Here is a 26232-nt window from a genome sequence, read left to right as displayed (position 1 = left end):
CAAGGCAAAAGGGCTTTCTGTAAAATCAAGATATTACACGACTGTCCACAGCTTCATCTCAGGAACCAAGATGTTTTAAAATAGTACCTTTTGTGCTTTGCCCCTTACAACAACATGATCACAATTCTTGGAAATCCCCTGTCACTGTGGTCACTGAGAGGAGTAACTGGGTGTGTGGTGGATAGAGCAGGCAGGAAGCTGATTTACAGAATCTCCTGTTTGATGTTCATGCACAGACTGGAAACAGCCTCCCAAAACCTGCAAACCCAAATGGACAACTCAGGCAAATGACTGAAGTAAGATCTATACAAGGGGAAAAAGGCAAAGAAAATGTTTTTACATTACAAATTTTATGCAGGGCCATAGATACAGGCTTATGTTCTCCATCATTCTGCTACGATTAAAGCTCCTTCTCAGTTTTTGCCTAGATTTTTTTTCTAAAGTTTTCTAGCGCTCTACAGCCTCTGTGGCATCCCCATGTTGTGAAAAGTCATGCTCTCACTTTGGCAGTGCAGGAGAACTGGATAGCGTTGTGCACCTAAGTGGGAGAAGAAACATTTTGAAAATGTGACTTCTACCACTGTTGCTGCATAGGTGAAAATTAGACCTCAGGTTCTTCTGAAAAGGACATCCACAGCAGGCTGTGGGCTTGGTCACCTTTTCTCTGAGTTCTTAATAATAATCCTTCTATATAAGACTCAGAAAGAATAAAAAGTGATGGTTTAGGAGAACTATTTAAAAATAAACATATTTCACGCGCTTGCAATGATTTTAATTTGTGTCCTGCTGTTTCTGTTGTTAGAAGAAGCACGAGGAGGATGGAGGCACCACAGACACAGCCACTATTTTGTCCAACCAGCACGAGAAGGACAGCGGCGTGGGGCGCACAGATGACAGCACGCGCAATGACGAGAGCTCCGAGCAGGAGAACAACGGGGACGATCACACCACCTCCTCCAACACTCTGGGGAGCCAGAAGAAGCTGACCTACAGCCACGACACCCTGGGAAGCGGGGACATGCAGTTCAGCAACGAGTCGTTCATCTCAGCCGACTGCACCGACGTCGACTTCCTCGGCATCCCTGTGGACGAGTGCGAGCGGTTCCGGGAGCTGCTGGAGCTGAAGTGCCAGGTGAAGTCTGCCAACCCCTACGGTCTGTACTACCATAACAGCACCCTGGAGATGAGCAAAAGCGACCAAGAGAGCGTCGACAGAGAGCTGGAGATGCTCAACGAGGAGCTGCGGAACATCGAGCTGGAGTGCCTCAACATCGTCAGGGCGCACAAAATGCAGCAGCTGAAGGAGCAGTACCGGGAGCCCTGGATGCTGCACAACAGCGGCTTCCGAAACTACAACACGAGCATCGACGTCCGCAGGCACGAGCTCTCAGACATCACTGAGCTGCCCGAGAAGTCCGACAAGGACAGCTCGAGTGCCTACAACACGGGCGAGAGCTGCCGGAGCACTCCGCTCACGCTGGAGATCTCCCCTGACAATTCCCTGCGCAGAACTGCAGAAGGCATTAACTGTCAAGGAAACGAGGGGGCAGTGGCGTATAATGTCTCCCAGAAGAATTTGTTTGCTGGCTCGGAGAGCCATGAATCCAGCGCTGGTAAATGCCACGCCTCCACTAAAGATCCTGACCTTGGCAAGCAGCTGGAGAGCAAGGAGAGGAAAGGCAGCGATGGCAGCAAAAGCCCGACTCACGGGCAGAAAGCCTCGGGCTCCTCCTACGTGTCCCCCTACCACCACTCTCCCTACAAACACGCTCACATCCCTGCCCACGCCCAGCACTACCAGAGCTACATGCAGCTGATCCAGCAGAAATCCGCCGTGGAATACGCACAGAGCCAGATGAGCCTGGTGAGTATGTGCAAGGACTTGGCCTCGGGCCAGAGCGAGCCCAGGATGGAGTGGAAGGTCAAGGTCAGGAGCGACGGGACGCGCTACATCACCAAGAGGCCGGTGAGGGACAGGCTGCTGAGGGAACGGGCCATAAAGATCAAGGAGGAGCGCAGTGGGATGACCACGGATGACGATGCCATCAGTGAGATGAAGATGGGCCGGTACTGGAGCAAGGAGGAGAGGAAGCAGCACCTGGTGAAAGCCAAGGAGCAGAGGAGGCGGCGGGAGTTCATGATGCAGAGCAGGTTAGAGTGCTTAAAGGAGCAGCAAGGTGCAGAGGAGAAGAAGGAGATGAACATCATTGAACTGAGCCACAAAAAAATGATGAAGAAGAGAAATAAAAAAATATTTGACAATTGGATGACAATCCAAGAACTGCTAACCCATGGAACAAAGTCACCGGACGGCACGCGGGTGTACAATTCCTTCCTGTCAGTGACTACTGTATAATCAATCCCCAGTGCTAAATTATGTACATAAAACACTACCAGTGGGGTAGGAATCAATGCCTCGTTCAATGTGGCAAGAGTTTTGTATATAAGATACAGTCACCGAGTTTATAGCTCGAATACTGAACTCTACGACCGTGGGTGCCAGGATCTCCATTCTGCAGTGGAGAGGAAGTTTGCCCATCTCCTTCAAAGGCAATATTAGCAGTGCTTTTTGGAACACTGACTGTGCTTTTTTACTTGTTCCCTTTTACATCAAGTGTCTAAATATCAGAAATGTATTAACCATACTTACACAGGTAATTTGCTTAAACTATATTCATATTAAAAGGTACCCATGCTTTTCTTTACCTAAAAAAAGAATGCAAGAAACCCACAAGAACAACTGCACATATGTATTTTTATTTTTTTTTGTGAAACCATATTTTGTGATATTATTTTGCTGTTGTTCACTTCTACACCGAGTGCTGTTTATCAATACTTAGCTCAAGGTTTAAACTCAGAATTAGAATCATTCTCTTGTAATATTTAACATTTATCAAACAGCAGTTTTTAGAGTTATGCTCAACATTTAAACATTTTTCTCTTTAAGGTTTCTGAAGAAAGTATAGAGGTTTCATCTGAAAAGCCTGAGGCAAAGTAGACTATTATGCAGCTTTAAAGGATTTTAAAGCATGTTTGCAAATGTTGCAACCTATTGAAGAAACGTGCATGTACAGCTAATTTGTTTATATAAGACAGTTTGTGGAATTTGAAAAGCCCATGGTAGTAACTGTTTGCTTTATAGATTTGAATGTATTGAATTATAAAAGCAGTTTCATGAAATCATCATTAGCTACAAACGTTAACAAGTAAAATGAAGTAAAATAAATTATTGTTTTATATTTCAAACTACCTTAAATTCTTTTTATTCCCTTCTGGTTTCACCACCTAGAATATAATTTTATGCAGTATAGCTCCTGTGCTGCAGAAATGCCTGGACAGCCACTGGAGCCAAACCTGAGGGAATAATTGGCGTCCTGACTTTGGGGGGAATTTGGATTGAGGTTTTCGTGAGGGAAGAGGCAAGGGAGAAGCACAACACAAAGAATATCAAGAGTAAAATCAAGCAGTGTTTATCTTCAGCTCACAAGGTGTTTAAGGTGACTTGTAAGAAAGAAATAGAATTTCTGCTCTCCTGCTTTGCTTTGTGGTTTCTGAGTGGTGTATAAACCCCACCTACAGCCTTCAGTGGGGGTTTGCATTAAAACCAGACAATATATAAATTAAAGCGTATAAAAACTAAAGCAAATAAATATACAAATTAAAGGAGATGGTGAAAAAATAACAGAGCTGTCAATAAGATATCACAGTCCTCTTTGTGTTTTCTATTTCTGATTAAGCATTCAGATATAAATTGGAACATTCTTCTGGATTAACAGCTCCCAGATTCTCCATCCCCTCTCCCTTTTTCCTTGAAAACTTACTCCCAGACCTTCTAAGTTTTCATTCTGGACTTTTCTGTCATAACTCAAATGAGCAAGAATTGCAATCCTAGTGACAGAAGTGCAAAATTGGAAGGGGAGAGATTAACAGCTTCTTGTGCCTATTTCTGTCATGGAGAAGCAAACAGCAGATTTGTCCATGGTTTTTTTCTGCTCCCTCTGTGGACTAGCACTGAATTCCATGGAATGTGTCTGCCACACTCCACAGTGAGCTTCTGTATACCTGGAAATGCCCCTTCAGCCTGTGTAATCTGGCAGCCTTGTCAGTAAGCCTCTGCAAATTTATCTTCAAACCGGTATTTTCCTTCAGGATAAAGAGCTAGTCCTACTGTAGTCTGTGAGAGGTTTCTCTGTTGACTTTGTCAGAGCTGGGATTTCTCCTGACGTGCACCAGCTGTTACCATCACCAGTGGTACAGTGGGGAAAACACCAGATTTTTTGCACACTTTTTTCAGTCTAAGATATTTTTCCATCTCTGTCTCAAATCTGCTTCACCCTGAGTCCATGTTCTGTTCATCCCAACTGCAGGTGTGAGAGCCACAGCAAAATCCTGCCCCTCCTCAAGCCCACACACTCAAATGTGCAGAGCTGTGACTAGTGTGCAGCAACAATCCTTAAACCAGGCATGAGAAGACAGCTCAGCCTCCTTTTGTCTGCCTGGAAATATTAGAGTAAGATTTGAAATGTTCTAATGAGGAATAATTATTATCAAGCTGCTCCAAAAAAAACCAAAACAGACTCCTTTGGAATAACCTCCCATGCAGGAGTTCCTTTGGGCACCAGTGACATCAATGCTGAGCACTCTGTGCATTGGGTAGCAGCAGGAATGTGTTTGGGAATTCAGTGTGGTATGCAGGAATTATAACAAAACATCCACAGTATAAAATTTACATTCGTTAAGATGTTGAAATAAAATTACTGACCAAGAATTACTCTCGCAGCTTTGAGTTTTTCTTCAATAAATACTTGTTATTTTGGACAGTTAAAAATCACCTCTCTCCTTTAGCACTAGGATTTATTAATTAGCATCAGTTCACAGAATCCATCAGTTATCCTGGAAATCTGAACAAAAGCTTTTGCAAACCACGGATTTTCCTTTTTTAGTTGTCATCCCACTTCTCATTGCCCTATCAAAGAACTTAATGAGGTGTTGAAAAGGGAGATTTGGGGTCTTTTTACTACTTGCAAGGAAACATTGGAAATTACCATAAAATTAATCCAAACCCGACATTACAGAGCAAAGAATCCAGCTGAAAAAAGCAGCCCTGGATACCTAAGAGGAAATATTTCATCCAAAAGTTTTTCTAAAAATGACATTGTAGTTCATACCCCAGTGCTTAAAAGATAACACTGGAAATTGTGCTGATACCTAAAGAATATCTCCAGAAATCTCCAGGCAGCAGCAGAGGTTTTGTCTCCTGGGTTACCACAGGTTGTACCCAAAACCCAGCACCCTCCAGCACGGCCACTCCTGTGGAGTAGCGTGGTGGGTCAGTCCTGGTGGACACAGATTCAGGGACTCAGAGTCCTGCAGGGATCAGCACTGGGGGATGTGCTGAGATTCCACTGGGGATACTCATTCCAAGTGGTTTTTGAAGTTCTTTTAAACCTGGGAGTATAAAACTTCATATCCAGCTGCCTCCTCAGCCTAATATCAAGCGTAATCTCAAGCAAAAACGATCCCAGGATAAATAAGTATGCAGGGAGAGACCCTAAATACACAAGGAGGGAACATGGAATTGCCAAGCTGAGAGGTTCAACCAGAATCTGTGTGTGCAGCTCCTGGAGATTGTCCCACAGCCCTTGCACATTCCTGCTGCTCCTTGTCCCTGCTCCTGCCATGGCAACACCTCAGTCCCCATCCCTGGGCAGCTCCATCCCAGCAGAGGTGACAAGGGGATACCCTGGATACAGGCTGGTGCAGAATTTGGCTGCCTCTCTGCAATGCAAACAGGCTCTGTGTCAAACTGGGGTCAGCTTCCCTGAATTGCACACTGTCTCCCAGATGTAAAAATCTATAAAAATGTAAAATACTTATTTGCAAATAGGGTTTAAAGCGGCATGGAATCGCCCGGTTTAGATGTGCACTGAAATGGGAAAGCCCTGAACCAAACCTAACAGCATTTTTTTGTAAATTAAGAGATCTTGCACAGTAGGGATGGCAAATAAAATGAGGTAAGACTACATATTGCCTAGGGACTACTGGTTGGAGAACTAATTAGGATTATAAACTGAAAGTATGTAAATTAACCAAATATAATTATCTGCTAGTGGCCTTTGGAAATAGGTTACCGGATACTTGTTAGCAAAATTGCTCAAATGCCTGGAAGCCATACAAAGCAAGCCATAAGCAATTTAAATTCCTCTCTTTGTTTTATTTTCAATTGTTTTAAAGCAGTTTTTGTATTAAGGATTTATTGGAACATAAACTAATTAGAAAACTCAAAAAACCAAAAGTGAGACAGAGACTGACACAGCAGATGCTGCACCTCCATCCCAAGGCCCTTGGTTTTGTTGAATGTGAATTGTTTGATGTGACAAAACAGCAAAGATTCTGCTTGGGGTCTCACCAGAAGAAGCTCTGTGAGCTGCCAGCCAGAGTTCAGCTGGGAGAGTAGAGGTTTCTGCACGAGTTCAGCACCTCAGCCATGCGAGGTTTGTGTGGAGATGTGCTCTCTGCTTGAGTGCAAACGTGCAGAATTATCCTCCCTTCTCTCCAGGTGTCTGTCATGGCACAAAGCAGCAGCTTCAGGGGTTTTTGTGGGGAGATCTCACCACCAGATCATGTCTGCAGGAACACAGGATTGGCCACTGGAGGAGCTGAGGGTGGTGGAGACAGTGCTATGTATTTAACATTATAAAATATAAGGGGTCACATCTAAAGGGGCTGATTTCATGCTGAAGCATGAGGGCTTTAATGCACAGGCCTGCCACAAAGCCCACTTATGTGAGCTGAACGACTCCAAGCAGTCCCAGGGGATTTAAAGCACTCTATTAACTTACACAGTTAATTACCCTGCACTGTGCCAGTGAGGTATGTGAAGGGACAAGCCATCACAGCACAACTGCATTTCCTGCTGCTCACCACACCTCCTACAGACCTTCTAATGGTCACTGCTTTAAAAAACCCATCCTGCAGCCCTGCTAAAATAAAACACTGCCACCCCAACCTGTGCCCTCCTCCAGAAGCTCACGGGGTTCTGTGTCCCAGCTCATGCTGAAAAATGAATTGTCCAGCTGCTGAAGGACTGACTGTAGTAGGTTCACAGTCAGCAAGCATTGCTACTTGGGTCTAAAGCTTCTTGCTGGAATCCTGAAATACCCAGAAACATCCTCATTTCTACAGCATAACAAATGCAATTGCCTACTCTGAGAATTTGGTAGAGAACAAAACCCGAATTTAATTTAAAAGCCTCCTGTCTGTTCTACTGGAGTCAATCTGCCTGTTTTGGATGCTGGGAATTAAAACTTTACCTGCTTTCTTTTACCTAAATTTGCACATCAGCATCATGGATCTCAGTGCATAATTGCAATGCTTTTTACTCACCAAAATGAGAACAAGGTTCTACCAGTTTCCTATGAAAAACAGTCATCTTCTGACACAGAATGTTTCTTAGAGGAGATTTAATCAAATCAATTAATAATGACTTGGCAACAATGCTCCAATTAGGGTTTTAATTTACAAAAGTATAATGCCAATAGCATATAAAAAAAAATAAAAAATCAGTGGAGCCAAATCAGCGGAGCCGGTGCCCAAATAAACATCTGGGCTGATATTATTTCTCCCTTCTATGCAAAATCAAAGTAATTTTAAAAAGATAACTACATTTCCCCAAAATCTTCTTCAATCACCTCTAAGACTAATCAAGTTAAAGCAAGCCCAAACAGCCCATTCCTAATTCTCCCAGCAGATGATGCTGGCTTTAGGTCACATTTCCTGCACCCTGCTCACATCTCTCTCCCCCTTCTGGGAAAACTGAGCCAGCTAAGCCAGAAGGGGATCAGAAAGAATAATCCCCACAGTCTTCCAGAGTTGGGTGTGGGCCCAGCTATGACTGGGGATCAATTACATGTGCAGGAAATCATATACATAACACACAGAACAAGTGCCAAGTCTGCCTCTGTTATGTGTTTTGATTTTGTGTTTTGTTCTTCAGGACCAAAAAAGGACTTGGTCCATCTCATTCACGATATGAGAAGCACATAATATCCCCAAAGGACTGAAAATGTCTTCATTTCCACAGCATGAACAGATTAACTGCTGGCTCTGGAAGCCAGGAGATTCTGTTATAAAGCACAAGCCTAAAGAAAGGCTCAGCAACAAAGGCTGGGCTGGAGCTGCTGACAAATCCTGAACTGCACAAGTGCAAAGAGGCAGCACAGCTTGTGTGGCTGGGCCAGGGACTGCTCCTCTGGCCAGGACACAACACTTGGGCTGTCCTTTCAAATCAGTTTGCCAGGGAGGAGCTTGAAAGGTAATTTCTTTGACAATCCATCCTTTTTATGTGAAGCAACTGCAGGACCATGCTACGGGGAGCCCCATTAGCCGAGAATAAGAACTTCTGTGTAAAAGTGAACTTTTGGTGACCTTCTCTCAAACAAAATACTTTATCATATTGGAGTGTGGGCCTCCCAGGTGTCATGGCGAGGCTCCATTGTCCCGACTCGGAGAGCTAGCTTTGATTTTCCATAATCCATCCTCCGGCTTAGCTGGGCTTTGTTAGCTTTGAGTGCCATAAACAAAGGCTCCCCAAAAGGCAAATCCAGCTATAACTGTTTAATGAAACTAAATCAAAAGGCTGCAAATTGAAGGCACCCAAGGTTTATCAAGTTGCTGCTTTGCTCCAGTTCAGAGTAAGCACCCAACATTTATATTCCTTAGGGCTCAAGGGATCAGCCCAAATAAAAGCAATAAGGTCACATCCAAATAATTTCCACCAAGAAACAAAACTTGTTTACACCATAAGATCCAGCAATGTAACAAAAAACAAAATGTAACAAAACACAAAAGCAAACTTAGAAAGCTATTCCAGAAACACCTCTCTGCTCTGCTGCATCTGAACTCACGCACTACACAATTATTTGGTAATGAACTGATGAGACTTTTTCAGTATTTCCATTCTAAACTCTCTAGTGAGGAAAGACTGACCCTTTCTATACCTGCAGCCACAGAGCTTTCTCCTGTGCCAGTGTTTTCCAATGAGGCTGAGAGGTTCTGATTCATTTATTCTTTCCAGGAGTCTTTGTAGACTTTGTAGAATGCACATCTGCATTACAGAGTAATTGAGGCTGGGAGGGACCTCTGGAGATCCTCTGGCCCCATTCACCACTCAAACATGGCATTAGGAAGGATTGCTTAACACAAAATAAACAAACAAGATGCTGCAGGATGCAGCTTCAGGGCAAATCCCAAAGGGACAATGAACCAGACACTAAAAGGGTTTTTTTAACAGTTTCAACACAGGCTCTCTCCTCCACAAGCATTTTCTGCCAGGCACTCCAGCATGTCCTTCTTGTCCTGCTCTTGCAGGGCTTTTCACTTAGCCCCCCCAGTGCCAGCTTTCCTAAACACTGACAGAGACTCATGTTTTATTCAGGTGGCCCTTGGCATGTGGGACAGGGCAGTGCCTGTATGAACAGAGCCCCTTGGTCCCAGGTCCCTGTCCCCACTGGTGACCCAGGCACAGCTGGTTCACAAGCACAGGAATGGGAACAAGGCTCTAACCCCACCCCACAAAAAAAAGGTTGTAGCACAGCCCTAGAAGTGGTCAGGTGTGAGAAGAGAAGCAGCTGTACCAGGCTCACACTTGATGCACCAGATTGGGCAGATGGTTTTGTATTTGCCCCTTAAAATCCCTGCACTGGGTGCAGCACACACCCCACATGCCCAGAGGATGTAGGAGGCTATGCCCCTTTGGGCACGTGCACAGCAGCATCCTTTGAATTATTCAGGCTGGGGAAAAAAACTCACATTATTAAGAAAGAGTAATAACTACCACATAACACATCTGCCTGTGTTTGCAAGTCCTTGTGCCAACTCTTCTCTTTCCCAAGTCCCAGGGCAGTTTCTAAGTCCTTTATCTGAGCATAAATGACACCAGTCCTGCAGTGGAAGCTTTGCTTGATGCTCTGAGAGAAGGAGCCAAGCCTTGAAGAAAAGCAGCTTCACTCAATCAGCATTAATAGCTCATATATCAAACACTCACAAGTCAGGAACAAAACCAAAGCAAGCAAACCCTCTCACCCTGTTCTACAGTAATGCAGCATCTGTCGTTTTCAAAACTAAGTCAGAATAAATGTGGCAATTTCATTTGCCTGCATGTGGCTGTTGATGAGCGTGGAGAAATATTTCCAGATTAAATGGGTGAACATCCATGTGGCTAAAGTAGTACAAATAGGGCCAGGCACAGCTGGTACTTTGTCTCCTAACATGGAGATTAGTGCCATCAGCAGGGGCACACGAGCCCAAAATGCAGTAATTCTGCTAAATAACAAGTGCCTGCCAAAGAGATTGTGTATTCCCAGCACAGCCCTAAACCTCAACTCATCACCAACATCTGAGGCAGCAAGGGTGCCTTAACAATGCAGTTCAGGTTTTCATCTTCTCCAGAGGTGGAGGAGGGGACCTGCTTCTGGCTGGGGCTTCCCATGTGCCACACCAGCAAAGAACTCAGAATATTCCCCTGAAACCCTGCCAGAAACCCCTCAAACTGCCCTTCCCCTCTCTCACTTTCCTAGCTGATCAGTTCAGGTGACAACAACCATTTGTTAAAAAAACAGGAGCACACAGTAACAAGCTCAGAGACCAAGCATATCACTCATTTGAAAAAGTGCTACATTCCATTTCTTTAAAATTTATTTGGATCAAATTATAAATTTTCACTCCAGCAGCACTCACAGACAGAGGCAGCACTTTTCAGTGTAAGCTAAGGCCGTTCTCATTGGAGACAGACATCAGGCAGAGCTCGTGTTTCTGAGGTCTTCAGACGTAAATGGTTGTGGCAAGTAAAAGTTTAGAAAGCTCTGTTCCCAGGGAGAAGCACCCAGTCCCTCTCTGCAGAGGTGGGAGGATTTTCCAAAGCAATCCATGAGCTACCCCACAACGTAGGCTAAAGGGGATTAGACATGAGTGCTGATGGTGAGAAGGGAGTGAGAAGCAGTGACTGCAGGGCTCTCACACACCCTGGATTTCGGGTTGTGAACCTCCCTTGTCTCAGGCCAGCCTGGAGTTTGTCCTGTGGGAGGTCTCACCCAGAGGGACAAATCCTCTGGTCAGGACTGGCAGGTTGTGCTGAGCTGTGGAGAGGAATCCAGGCAGGACAGGGGGTGAGCAGCTGGGAAAACACCAGCACTGAGTACAGTAGCTGTGCCATCAGCTCTGCTCACTGACTGCTCCTCTCTGCACACACAGGACCAAAAAAATGCTTCTTTAGACACTGACACAAAGCCCTCACTCACACAGACCTCTCTTATTCTCCAACTATTATTTGCCAGAACTAGCTCATGAGGGCTGGGCACTCCTCTGTAGCTGGTTCCAGAAGCATCTCCTGAAGGGCGTGGGTAGAGAGAAAACTCTGGCTGTCACAGATTCAGGGTTTGTGGCAGGATTGAGTCATCACACCCTGGTGACAAATACAAGTGGGACAAATACAAAAGGACCCCACAGTCAGAGAGAGTCTTAAGGTGCTGGTTCAGGTGAGGAAGCAGCAAATGCACATAGCAAGGGAGGTGGGAAATGCAATCACTCCTGGTTCCTCTCTGAGTTACCACAAGCTTTTAGCAGCTCACAGAATTACACTTCACTGGAAATAGAAATCAGACTTGTTCTGAAGCTGCTAAACATGCTTCTGCTGCTGCTTTGGAGGGAAATACAATTAGATCTGTATGAAGACTTTTTCTGAAGGATGTTTTATTTTATTTGGTAGTCACATGGAATATTGGAGGTTGAAATAAATCCTAAAATTCTCTGACACAGAATTATGCTATTTAAGGATTAGCCTGGATTATTTGCAGAAAGCTGGGAAAACCCAGCAAAAGTAAGTCTTTGCCAACAGCTGACTGGTTCTGAAGGGGGAGATATGAAAGAGCAGTGGTACTCTTTGTGAATTTATATTTTGAAATACAGCATGTAAACAGAAATTTAAACTACTACAGAGTATGGAATGCTTGGGAGTCCTCAGAAGTTTGTTCAAAACTCGCCAGAGGCTGTGGGGTTTTGATCAGGCCTCTGTGAACAAGGACCTTTCCTACTATCCCTATGAGGACCTGGCAACACTGCAAGAATCAGCAAAGCTCAAACCAGATCAGAATTTCATCTAGAATGTTGCTGGTTACTTCAAACTGAAGGAAGCCAGACATCCTCTACCAGAAGATGAATGATTTATACCCATGAAGTCACCATCTCCATCATTCCTTCCCTGACAAGTCTCAACCAAGGCTTTATTTGTTTATTGGCCATCCTTAAGGGATGAGTTGGTTCTATCAATTCATTGTCTTCCTACCCACTCACTTGGAAAGAGGCCAAAGTATTGACAGGAAAGAGGCCTCCCAGTGCAGATGAGGAGCTCAAAGGCAGGGCCCCACTGGGGGAATTTGCCAGGCAAAACCAAACACAGAGAAGGGAAAAGCTTCTCTGCAAAGATTTTCCATTGGAGAGAACTTCCACTGACCTCCTAAACACTTGAGCCAGGGGATGTTTACCCCAGCTGGGGTGGGCAGCACATGGAGCTCCAAGCAGAGCCTCGAGTCCTCCCTGCTCTAATTCCTGTTCCCAGTGATGCCCTGGCTCAGCACAGGAACAGACTTTCTGTGCTGGCCCATCCCAAACCAAACCTGCACCAGCAGTGGCAAACAGAGGGAGGGAGTGAGGAAGAAGAGAGGAGAAAAATCATCTACCAAGACTGGAGCTGCTGTTACACGACCAGGGAGAAAATGACCAGTTCTTCCTAATAGCTGATCTCAGTCTATGAGGGTTTTTTTTTTCTTTTATGGCTCTGTCTGCTTCATGCCAGCGTGAGCTGCAAACCATAACTTTAATAGCTTCAACCAAAGAGTTATGATAATATCAGACACTGTGGATGATGAGCAAATAACAGCAAAAATGTAATGAAAAGTATATATTTATGTCCTTGCCATTAAACCCAAAGCTATAAACATTGACAGCCCTAAGAGTAGCAGTTTCTGTTGTCATTGATTAACGCTGTGTTTTGAAGAACAAGGAGAAGGTTAAACCAAGAAAGAAACAAAGAGAATTCTTTTTTGCTTCTCTCAGTCTGAAAAATTGGCAATTTTAGGTGAACCTGCATTCCTGAAACATTTTCATAGAAGGCAAAATGCCTTGCAGTGGAAATGCAGTCAAAGGCATCTTCCAGGGCCTTTGAATCACAGCATAATGCACATGTTCAAGCACTAATTAACAAGGAGTGTGCTCACTAATGTGCACATTTCACATTTGTTCTTGGGCCCTCTCCATTAGCATAACTCTCAGCTGACAGGGCAGCCATAACCACCCTTCACTGCAAAACAGGATTTCTTTTAACTCTTCAGCAACTATTGCCTCAAAATATTTTCAGGACAGTCAGCCCAGCCAAACCAATGCAAATACTTTGTGATTGATGTAATTAATCCTGATGATTACTGATGTAAAAGAAATCTTCTGCCCATAATGGCATCAGGGATGCAGATGATGGCTCAAAACATGGAAGAATCTTCCATGTCTGCCACAACCTAGAAGACAATGGCTCAGCACCTGGCTCCATTCAGGGTATTGTTTTCCCACCTGGATGGGAATTCTGTTTATCCCCACAGATGGTTCTGAATGGAAAAAATAAGGTCACAGGCTCTGAACATTTCTGCAATGCTACCAGCCTCCTCCAACCTGATAAAGAAGTTTCATTTCTGCTGTTCCTGCTCTGATGAAATGTTCATACCAAACATTTGCACAATTCTCCCCTCCAGCACTGCTCCCCCTCTCTCCTCAGCTCCTCTCATAACCTCCTCTCTTTGGCATCCAACACACCTGATCAGCACACAGGAAATCCAGAACTGCATCCTCTCGAGAGTTCCGGCACAAAAGAGCCTAGAGGTTCTCTTTTTAATCATTTTAAATTAAAAAAAAAAAAAAATAGAGAGAGAGAGAGAGAGAAAGGAAAGACTTAACTGAAGCTGTAGAAGATGGCAAGTCTGAGACTGACCCAGTGCAGAGGTGAATCTGTGCCATTTCCTGGGACAGACCCTGTGCTCCTAAAATCCAGGCCTGGCACAGCCTCAGTGTTACACACAGCTCATTCATCAATCCTCCTACCAGCACTGACCCTTCCACCATTAAAAAGGCATCAGCTCTTCCCTCTATTGCCATTCCCTTGCTCCAGGCCCCAAGCCCCTCACTTCAGGTGAGGCAAAGCCCCCGTAAGATCACTCACTGCTCTTTCCCAGGCAACACCCAGGGCATAGCCTGACTCACTGCAATCCCATAAGTTCTCTCAATGCTTGTTCCAAAGAGATTAAAAAAATTTCTTTCATTTTCCTACACAGGCAAAGGTTGAAAAGGCAACATTTCCTGTGAAAAGACTCATATTTTTCCTTTGCTGAAAGGAAGGCTATTTTTCCTGAACATCAGAAATGCTCAAAGTGCTGGAAATTGTTATTTATGTGCACTATTCTCACCCTGGGAGCAAAGATACGCAGTCCTGTGCACCTTCACCATAGCTTTGTGCTGCTCCTTAAGGGAACTGGCTGATGCTTTCTCCTTTCTTCCCTTTTTTTAATAACCTGGATGTTATTATTGCTGCTGTTGTTGCTAAAGAGCTCTAGGGGGAGATGTGAAAATAGTCAGGTCCCTTGTGTAATGCCTGAAATCAAAGCAGAATACATCAGGCTGACACTGCCTGCCTGTTATTGCCTTAAAGCTTGTTATTAAAAACAAACAAAAACAATTGCTGCACCACCCTGTGTTCCAGCTCCCCCAGAACAGAAGGGGAATTGAGTGGTGAAAGACATCCAGGCTTCAGGAGTCCTTTAGAGAGATTCCAGCCAGGCAAACTCACGGTGTGCTTTTATATCCCAACTTCTTCGGGAGACAGGAGATGTGGAGAGTGCCCAGGCAAAGAGATTCCCCCTCACTCACACAGCTCTTATGGGCACTGCTGGCTCTGGGGAGAGGAACATCACTGAAGAATTAACACAAAACAACCCCAGGAAAGGTGCAAACACATTCTTCCATGGAACCTTTAAAAAAGAGCGAATTCTGAGCTCTGAAACGTGCTTTTGAAAGGCTGTTAAAGTAAAACTCTCCTGCAGCATCACAAGGAGAGCTGAACCATTTCTGTGTAAGGCACTGTGATCACCTGAGGATGGGTATCTGCAGAGGGGGATGAACAAAGCCAGATTCCAACTCTGCAATTATTTCTGGACTGTTTAGAAAGTGACAGCCTCACCTCCCACAACATGCAGGTTTCAGCACCACCCCTCCCTCACAAAGCAAATGTCACTCATACTCTGCTCTCTGCCCTCCCAGAGCACCTGCAAAAACCTGAGCGAGCACCAGTGCAGAGATTTGCATCAAAGAACTCCACAGTTTGGCCTGTTAAAAGAAAAATATGAATAATTTCTCTTTGGACCTGACAACAGCTGGTGTTTGCATGAGGGTGCTAAAAGTTCTTTACTTTTACAGCTGTTTGTGTAAAGAATTCTTTCTCTCCCCCTCTGGCTTGGGAAGAGGGAAGTCTGAAGAGCTGCATTAATCTCTGTGAATCACTATCTCAGCTGCAACTACTGTTCGATATTCTTAAAACTGTCACCACTAAAAATATAGGTTTTCTCCACAATAATTGCTTTTTAAAATACCAGTAAGGCCACTCTGGGGAGAGCTGTTATCATGAAATAATTATGCCCCTTTGGGATGTGAACACATGGTTGTGCTTTACGGATTAGAGCAACACCCCCATGAATTACAGCAGAACAAGGCTCCTGTTGTGCTTTTCTCCCAAAGGCAGGAGGTTTCCTGGCCTCCCCCTCCCTTGTTTTTAGGTGGTTCAGGCACCTTAGCTAAAAACATGTTCCTAAGAATCATAAGAGAGCAAACAGCTGTGACTTCCTTACTCTACAGCCATCTGTGCTCATGTATTTTTAATGCATCATTTTGGTTATTCCCACCAAAGTTGTGTTTGATTTGTGTTTGTGGCTATCAGACAGGCCCTGCACTGCTGAGAGGGGCCCTGATGTGACATGAGCTGTGTGTGGCAGGTGAGGAGAGGCACCAGGACAAGGCTGCACTACCCTTAAGGTCCCATAGCTCAGACTCACAAAGATGAGGAATTCAGCATCCCAAGGAATGATCAAAACGGCCTCAAAGACATTGTCAGCTGTGTGTGAGGAAAGTACAACACCAAACCCTCATTGGCTGCACATCTTCATCCTGTTCATCATCCCTAGGAGTTCACATTCATATCCACAAGCACAAGAAAGTGATGTGTGTGCATATACAAATTAATGCACCATTTATTGTTTGTGATGAAGCAAGGGGAAATGCCACAGCACTGAGAGACCCACAGAAGGACTCAGCTAAATGTTAGACAAGGCAATTACACAGACTCAGAGAGAGCTGCACAGACACTGAACATTTCAATGACAGCAACAGAGGTCACATTTAGGGACTGGGGCCAATTCTGAAGCAGCCCATCCCAGGCAGCTGAGGTCACCTGCATCCGGCTCCCACTCTGTGCCAATAACACCATAAAAGATGTGAATGTGTCAAGGTTATTGCTTTTTCCCAATCAAAATGAGGAAAGGTTGCAATGTCTGTAAGGTTTTGGACATGCTCCCAAAAAAGCAGTCATCACCTGGTTTGGAAAACAGCCTAAGCTGAAATACCAGGGGCCTATTTACACATAAAGAGACAAAGAAATTCAGGATAGGACTTGCTGAACACAGCTCAATGAACAAGACCCCATTTCAATCATGATTTCTTCCACAAAAGGAGAGAAGAAAATGACAAAATCATGAAAACAACAAATGCATCAATGTGATACAGCAAAACATCTCCACTACTGTAATAACAGCCATGAGTTTATGAACCATTGGATAGAACAACCAACAGAAAAATCAGACCATTTGGCTGTGGCCACTGGAATGTAATAGATGGCTCTTGAGCAGGGATAACTGAGCACATCCTGCAGTGATTAATGTGAAAAGCTGGGTGGTGAATAAAGTGTTTAACACAAGAGAGCAATACGGCATGCAAACCAAACTAAAACCCCCATAAATAATTCAGGCACTCTTGCAAAGATTTACAAAGATTTATTTCACATATAAATCCCCTTTGTTGTAATATCAGAAAAAAGGATGAGCACTTCCATGCTTATTTACACAGAACATAATGGAAACCTCACTTCAGAAAGAGGAATGCACTGAAGGAATCTTCCTTCCTGTGACAGAATGGAGCAGCATCTTGGCTAAAGGGCCCCTGAAAACTTTGGCAGTAAAATCACAAGATGGTTTGGGCTGGAAGGGACCTTCAAGATCATCTCATCATGAGCAGAGAACCTTCCACTAGCCCAAGCTGCTCACATTCATCAACACTACAGAATTATATATAATCATATAACAGATATATATTACCTGTTATATAATAATAAAACATTTATTTACAGGGCTGAACTTGACACAGTGGTGTGGGATTAACACCAAACTGGTCACACTCCTGAGGGCAGTGTCAGCATTTATCAGCGTGCCCCCAGTGCAGGTCAGAGTGGGCTCACATGGCAAGCCCTGAGCAGTGCAGGGTTCTCAGAGCCTCTCACATCCCCACCAAGACTGAGCACAGCCCTTCCTGCTCCAGCAAGCCCAGTTCCATCAGCAGGCTGGGTCAAGCAAGGAGCTGTTATTTCTTGGCTGTTCAGACCATGAGCCAGGGCAGAACTTGCCTTACATTAACATGACAATACCTGTTCCAGCCTAGGACCCAAATAACACAGCTAAACCCTCCTGTCAGTGCCCCAGTGGTTATGGAAATTCCAGTGATTATGTGGAAATTCAGCTGGCAGGTACCTACAGCTGAGTTTATCTTCCAGCCCTGCACAGCACTGCCAAACCCCACATATTCCTTAGTCTGAGCTCACAAAGCTTTCAGAACCCTGATGTACACAAGAGCAGCAAGCCTGTCATTGCTTCCCCTGGGTGCTCTGAGGCTGACCTGCCACAGCCAGGACAAGTTTTAAGAGAATTATCACAGTGCCCCCCATCTCCTGGAACACAGAGAGAGGGGTGAGGGTGAGAATGGTCTGGAGAGCAGAAGGCACAGCAGAGCCCTCTGCACCTTCAGGTCACAGCCTGGAGCACATCCTGCAGCTGCTGCACATCAGGGTGAGTGAAAACCCACAAAAGCAGCTTCAGCACCACAGCTGGCCACAGTCACAAGGGCTTGGAAGATAGATTTTAATTCTTTATATGATGGTCTTAGACATTTGTCTCCATTCATCCCCACTGCACATGTTCTGTGTGGAGTTGATCAGGAGCTGATAATGCCTTCAGCCCCAAGGCACTGGTGTTCCAGGGCTCACATGTATTTGTAAGAGTTCCCAGCTGTCTCTGAAAGCAGAATAAGCCCAAGTCCCATCTGAGTCTCTTTTAAGTCTTGGTTCAGGAGCAGAAAAACAAAGCCTCAAGATTCTATCCTTTTTATTGCTGCAAATGCCAAGAAAAGTTTAAAATTAATAGCAACCAGAAAAAAAGGGGAATAAGAAATAAAAGAAACATTTACTGCCTCAGATACAGGCCTGTGCCCCTGACATCTCCATATCAGGGCAGTATTGTCTCTGCTGCAGCAGCAGGGAAGCATAAAACATGCTCTTATTGCAAACACCATGAATTTTTCTGTCCTTTTAAACTTCATTGGGGAAGGCTGCATACTATAAAAACAAAGAGAATGGAAGACTTTCATTCTACATAAGGCAATTACCAGGCCTGCCAGCAAGAGCAAGATTTACTGCATGGAAAGGGTAAAGAGAAAGGAATGTGCCAAGCAGTTCAGGAAAATATTGGAAGAGACAGGCTTGCAGGATATTTTTCCAGCCCCAGTTTTGGTAGAGGTCATGTAGCTGTAAGAGCAAGCTCCAAAAATCCCAAACACCCCACAGGTCTTTGTACAGGTGATGCCACCAAAACCAGAAAACACCCACAAGACTTCTCTAACACAGGACATGGGACTACAAACCCACATTCCTGCGTGTTCTGAGGTTATCTCAAGTGCTTCTCTGCAAAGCTGGAAGCTACAATGGAAAATCAGAGCCAAGACACACCCAGATAGTCCAGGCAAAGCAGGTCACTAAGAGCAGGGGCTCTGAGCCAGTGTTAGTGCCCAGGCAGCTCCAAGGGAAACTTTCCAGAGCATCCTTGGTTCTGGAATTCTGGCTGGGAATGGGACAGTGACACCACTCAGGAGCTCTTTCTCTGCATCAGTCTCAGCTTTGACCATAGTGCTGCTGTGAGAAGTAACTGAACATCCCCTCACCCAAATCTTGCTGTGTTTGGAATTCAGGAGCTGCTGCTGTTAATTCAAAATAATGGCCAAGTTGGGAAGATCCCTTATGCTTGTAAAACTCTTGGATGGAGAAGGCATCTCCAACAGAGCTTCTTTGCTGGGTTAAACCTTGATAGCTGTGCTGGAGAACAGCTGAGGTTCTGCTCAGCAAACTCAGTCTCAGAGATTGAGTGCTGCCATTTGCTCCAAAATGGCAAGAGATAAAAAAAAAATAGACTTTCTTCTTTTAAAGTATAAAAACTACAGCTTTGACATGAAAAGACACCCAATCAGCATTACAACTTGGAGAATGTGATGCAAACTAAAGAATAAGTACAGAAACCTTTGGCAAACTCCCAAAGAAAGCAAATGTGTTGGAAGTCTCAGCCAAACTCTCAAAGGAGTTAAAAAAAGGAATAGCAAGGGATTTATTCCATGCAGCATGTGTTGGTGGCTTTGGATTTTTTTTCCCAAAGGATCCTCACTCAGCCACAAGGGGAGATCCTGTGGTGCTGGAAGCTGTGAGGAGTTTTAACACCCAATTTTTGGTTACTGCTGCTGGCACCAATAATTTTGGATGCTTAGCTGCCTCGGGAATGAGTGTCCCCTGCAGGCAAATTGTCATCCTCAGTGTAAAACACACCTGGAGCCCATATGGCCAGTGAGGAAATCCACCTTCTGAAGTGCAGAGAGGAGAGCTCAGCTGAAATCTCTTAAATTGTTAAACTGCTGTTCTGAAAGACTGGGCATAAATATTAACGCCGCTGCTAAGCACTTGTACTTTGCATTCCTGCTCGAAGCAACTTTTATTGCTGAGTTTTAAGTGCCTGAAATTAACACCTTCTCCTGGAAATGCTGACAGATCTTTCATTGCAATAATGCCACGAGGCACAGAGCACAGCTACAGCACCAAAGCCTATTTAAACCAGAAAGCAAAGCTAAGCTCTGGGGCCAGCACCACCTTAGAGCAGCCCTATAAAACCTCCCTGGGGCAACTCAGCTGCCAAAGGAGAGCCAAGAGCCCTCCAGCTGCCTGTGCTGGAGAAATCCCTGCCCTGGCAGTGGCTCCTGTGCCTGCTGGGCAGGAGGGTCAGGAAAGGCCAGGATTCAGCTGGGTGCCACAGCCAAACCCATCTGCCAGGGACAGCCTGGCTCCCACTGCTTTGGCTTTTCAGGAATGATATCAACATGAAGTGACAGGGTCATCCTGACCAGGCACTGACTGATTATTTTTGGAGGTGATCATTTCTTTCTCCTCGTTCCACAATAGATAAGAGGCATCTTCCATCCCAAAGGAAATGGAAAAATAAAGGGGGCTCAGAAGGGGAAGATATATGGGATCCTGAAGTAATTTTGCTTTCCTTCCAACTCTCACACACTTTCTACACAAGTACACCTGCAAGGAAATATTAATTCCAAAAATGTATTAATTTCTCTTTTAAAAATGGTAGCAGCAATGCCTGAAAGAATTGAAACAAACACACTCACTGCTTTGAATATGTAAAATTCTGCTTTCTGTGATTCTCTCCAGCAATGTTGTTAACAGACAAAACTTTTAACTTCCTCTGCAGCAAGATGCCCCCAAAGCAATCTGAGCCTTCCTATTGATCCCAAGTGAAATCCTCTTGCTGGGACACCTTTGCCAACTCCAAATTAAGTAAAGATTTGGGTACAAGAACCCCAGCCACACTTTTGACAAACTATGTTTGTCTCACTGAGCCTGTTTGGATGTGGCCCAAGCCACAGGTCCCATGGGATGACCCTTCTGCTCCATCCTTGACACCTCCAGGCAGAGTTCCAGCATCTCTCACCCTCACTGATCAGCAGGTTCACTTTTTCTCTCCCTTTGCAGCAACAAAGAAACCTCATAATGCATTGGCTGCCTGATTCCTCGCCACAAACCACTCACAAACCCCACAGAACTGCAAATGCATTGCAGCACTGCAATATTGCTGCCCAGAGTTTCATTCTATACTCCCAGGCTGGTTATTTACATCTTTTTGGGGCTTGGAAGAAGCAACACCTGGGATAAAGCCCAGCTTTTCCACAATTTCTATCTGCCTTTCTTTCAACAAGTAAACAAATCAAAAGACCTGATAACATTTACTCCCCTGCTCCCAGAGTCAATTAAAATAACTCACAAAAATTGTCTTGGGAGGTGCAATGCACACCAGCACTGGAATAAGCAGGAATATTTCCTGTAGAAAAGAGAGAACCTGCCATCACTTTTTAGCAATGCTGTTCTCTAATACTTTACCCAAAAAATCCCAAGTTTCCTGCCTCTCACAGAGCACAATTTCCCTTTCCCAGGCTGGATAGAGGCACACAGAGTCCAGCAGTTTCCAGAAACCACCTGGCTTTGGCCTCACTCCAACCCGTTCCAGCTTCAGCAGGAGCAGAGTCAGGTCAGCACTGTGAGCTACTTTGATAACCAAGGCCTAAATTAACTCAGCCAGCAGTGGCAAACTCAGAAGGGTCTCAAAAAGCATTAACCTGTGCAGCTTCTTCCAGTCACAAAGTACCAGCATGCAGAAGAGCTCTTTCATTCTGCACAGCTCAAGCTCTATCAGATTTTGGAAAATGCTTGGGTTACTCCTCATCAATTGCTGTGCTCTAATTGCATCCTAAAACACTGTCTTCAACAAACAAACCTCTCTACACTCTTATTTGTTTTACAAAGAACACATTTCCTCCTCAGCAGTTCCTAAAGCTGAATTTCTGGTTTTAACAAAGTCCTTTGTAAAACACAACAAAAAGCACACCAGTGATCTGAAGCAGAGATTTTCAGCTGTACACGTCAAGATCTTAGTTTTAGCATCCATCTGATCTTTCCAGCTTCTGAAAGGAGAAAAGGGAGGAAGAGCTTAAAATTTCAATGAAATACATAATCCATCTTTTGTATAAATCCTCCATGTCCTGGCACACTCACCACCTGCTTGACTTTCACTCCTGCAGCCTGGGCTCAGCAGGAACAGTCTGCTGCAGGAGCATTTCCAGACAATTGCAAGGACAACTCCTACAGCTCCATTTTATAGCAAAGAGGGAGAATTCAAAACAAAATCTACTGAGAGTCAGCCCTGCAACCTTTAACAGTGGCTGCATGAACAGGCACTTGGGCATTTGCAGGCACAGCAAGAGCTCAGGGACTTGACTGGTGACACTGGTTATAACAGAGGCACCAGCATATTTCAATGTATTTCTGCAAACAAAGTTAAAGATTAATTATATATATTACTAATTGTTAATTATACATATAATCATTATATATAAGTTAGAGAAAAATACATATAAATATAGATAAATATATATAAATTTAAAGATATATGTAATTATTAATTATATATAATTATTAGGTACATTATTATACATTTTAATATATATATTTTATATATATATATATTTTAATATATACATAAGAGGACCATCTAGCAGAATGTCCAGAATAAGCTCCATCACAAAGGCTCAGATATATGGGTAAAGTACCCATTTAAACAGCTCAGTGATTTTGATTTTAGGAAAATCAAAGTGTTTAGATTTTAGGAAATCTAAACAAAAATACGCCACTTCCCCACTCCCAGCCAGCGAAGCCAGCCCTTCTTTGCCCCCTCACATTGTTGTTCAAGTAGTGCCAACCTTTGCCAATATCCTGATGAAAACCTGCAATCACAAAAATGACAGAAGTAACCCACGAGGATCTGCAGAAGCTGGTATTTACATGGGAAAGGCTCTGCAGGTGCTGACCTTCCCTCGAGTTCCTCCCCACCCCAACACAGATAATCCTCTCTGTTGTTATTAACAAAGACAATCCTACAAGCCTGATACACTTCAATGATTTATCACCTCCAGCAGGTGAAACTTTTGTGCTGCATCCTAATTTACTACCCACCAGCAACCCTTCTTTTTTATCAGTCAGAGCAGGAGAGATTGGATGATCCATGCAGATTTTATGTTCTGTCATCCAGGAGATTTACAGCCTCAGTCTCACCCCCTGCACTCAGGGAGGTGAAGCTGTGTCAGAGTTGTCCTTTTGCAAGGTGTGAAATTGCAGAGAACTCTGAGGAGCATCAAGCAGATATTCCCTGGGTTTCTGTGAGCTCAGCAGGTGAACAAAAGACACACTGCAGTGCCCAGGCTGGGACAGAACCTCCCACCACCCTGAGAAGAGCTGGTCAGGAGTTTCCCACCAAAACAACTCCCACTGTGGGCCATGCTAAGAGTGAAATCAGAGTCTGCTTCCCAAGAGCTGCCAGAGTCACAGAATTCTGGAATGGTCTGGGCAGGAAGGAACCTTAAAGCTGATCCCACAGGCAGGGATCCACTGTGCCAGGCTGCTCCAAGCCCCATCCAGCTGGATTTTCCAAATGGAACTTTCATGTGCAAGTGAACAATTTCCTCTGTGGTCTTATGAGAGCTTCCAAAGCTCATTATTTTGAGCTCTCACACCTTCCCCTAAAGGGTTAAGGAAAGCTCTGGAGCTTTCCCTAAGGGATGGAGCCAGGAGAACAGGCAGGTGTGACCACAGATAACATCCTCACTGCTTGCCAAGGCACACCTGAGCTGCCCACAGAGAGGTGAAGGAAGCAGCAACATAGGGCATCATTCAGAGGGACAGAACTTTGCTTAATGACAAACTCTGCTTTTAACCAAAATAAACCAGATTATGAGCAATAGGGCAGTCTAGTGTGGAATATGTGCTATTAACCACACCTTAAATATACTCTGGATTTTACTATTTTAAAAGTAATTAATATTCACCAGCAAGCTTGTTAGAAATTTAATCAAAAAAGCAAGTTTGAAGCTTAATGTGTTACACAAATCATTAAGATTGTGAGCAGCACCTGAAGCACCAAAAATTTATGCCCATCAAGTATGATTCAATAAGAGCACACCTTTCAAGAGCACAGACATGGTACATCAAAGTGAAATTTCACACCTGCAAAGTAAAGGAAAAAGGAAACAAACCTCTTTTCTTAAAGCCAGGACCTAAACTTACACAATTACTCAAAATTGGGAGTATTCATATTTGATTTGGAAGTCCAGCACCATTCTGCTCAGGACCTCATCCTAAGCTGATTTTCGAGCTCCACTCTTGATGGATATGCCTCTTTAAAGTATTGTCAGCACCCCAGCTGCTCCAGGGGAATAATGATTTTATTTGGTTTCGGTCAGAAGTGAGATTTGTGTCTATCATTGCTCTGACTAGACAGAAATAAATTAACCTAGCAGAGCACCCAGGAGTGCAAAACCAGCTTCTGTAAAGCTGCTGATTCCTCATTCCACACCTTTTCTGTGTGTCCAACCACGCTGCTGTGCCCTCTGAGGCTCCTTGGTCCATCCCTGTGTCCCCTCCAGCCCTGAGGACACAGCTCTGCACAGGGACCTTCTGCAACCAATATTGCAAAAACATCACTGCTCTCTGGCTGCTCTGCTTTATTGTGGGCTTGAAGTTAAATTTGGATTGATCAATAATTGTTGTTGCAAAGCAAGTCAGCTTCACACTCCACTGTCTCAAAACATTTTAAATTTTCAGTTTTGTGTGGCCACAAGGATGCTGCAGGAACTGAGTCTGTGAGGTGAGAGAGAAGCTCTAATTCTGGAAGCAGGAATTTCTTTTAAAAACAGGCTCTGGAATACCTACATTTTTGAAACCTCACCTTGTTAAACTGCTTCCTTTGCCTTAATCCCTGCAACTGATCAAAACTCTCTTTATCCTCAATTTTCATAGATGCTCTGACTCTGCCAAGGAACTGTCTTGGTTCTTTCTGCATAACTGAGGCTTTGGGATGTTAATTTAAACATTTGAACATCATCTTCTCCAAAGGATTCCTCGAGAAAGGCTGACTGTAATTCCCATTGATGAAACACACACTCAAGGTAAATGCAGGCATAAATGGCAAAGGTTCTGCTGAAACCAAACTCTTGATATAACAGATCCTTTTCAAAAGTGCTTCTGAGAAGTTAAAAAACAAAAAATGAATTAAGTACACCCCTTGACAAACATCCAAATTTTTCTAAATTCCACAATTTGATCCTGCTATAAAGGATCAAATACTGCACCTCACTATGAGCAACATGGAGCAAACTACCCTCAAAGGTATCCCACATGATTCTAATCTGTCTTTATTCTATTATACAGCCAATTCCTTATTAAAACTTACTCCTAAAGTGAACTCAGCAGCTGAAGGAGATAAGCATCTTTTTAATACAGAAATCCTTTTACCAATTCTGTATCTGTGTAAGAGCAGCAAGATGAAAATGCCAATGGATACAAAACATCTCACTGAGACTTTCTACTCAGATGCCAGATTATGCTGCTTTTTCTTCCGTGGCAATCTATAAAAGACTGAACTAAAGTCATTGGTTTATTGTATAAATATCATGGAAATTGTGCTTTCAGTCATTATCCCCTGGGATCACATCTCAAGTGAGAGGGGAAAAACTCCAAATTCCTTTGACCATTGCCAGAGATACCAGAGGCCCTTTTCACACATGGATTTCTGGTGTTATTTACTTTACAACAGTAGAAATATCCCTTTGCATGTTCCAGAAATAAGAAAGGTAAAGGAGTCATCTGTATGGGTGTAAGATAGGATATTGAACTAGATTCCCTGAAGCAGAAGTCACTGGCATAGAGGTAATATTTCAGAAGCTGGAATTGATTTCTAAGCCAGTCCTTCAGCATCCAGCATTCATGAGAGCTCATACTGGACGAAAACAAGTCGATACAAGAGGCATGAGAGATTTAAAAGGCTTTGAGGTACAGTAGGATAACAATGGATAATTTACACATGATGCTTAATAAGCAACTGCAGAAAAGCTTTTTCTTCTGCCAGTGCAGGGTAATTTTTCTCTTTTTTTTTTTCACAGTTACACAGT

General features: G+C 44.0%; 1 protein-coding gene across 2 annotated transcripts in view; it reads left to right on the top strand.

Annotated features, from left to right (window-relative positions):
* PDZRN3 (PDZ domain containing ring finger 3) overlaps positions 1–4771 on the top strand; it is a 129580-nt gene extending 124809 nt beyond the window's left edge. For both annotated transcript variants that reach the window (XM_015641206.1, XM_019008113.2), the window contains one exon: positions 803–4771. In XM_015641206.1, coding sequence (XP_015496692.1) covers positions 803–2356 — 1554 coding nt within the window. In that variant the 3' untranslated portion in view covers positions 2357–4771. The remainder of the gene's footprint in view (positions 1–802) is intronic.
* Positions 4772–26232: the final 21461 nt, after the last annotated feature.

Source organism: Parus major, chromosome 12 (genome assembly GCF_001522545.3).
Source record: "Parus major isolate Abel chromosome 12, Parus_major1.1, whole genome shotgun sequence".
NCBI lineage: Eukaryota > Metazoa > Chordata > Aves > Passeriformes > Paridae > Parus > Parus major.
Note: the sequence above shows the minus strand (reverse complement) of the source record. Positions and strands in the feature narration are given on the sequence as shown.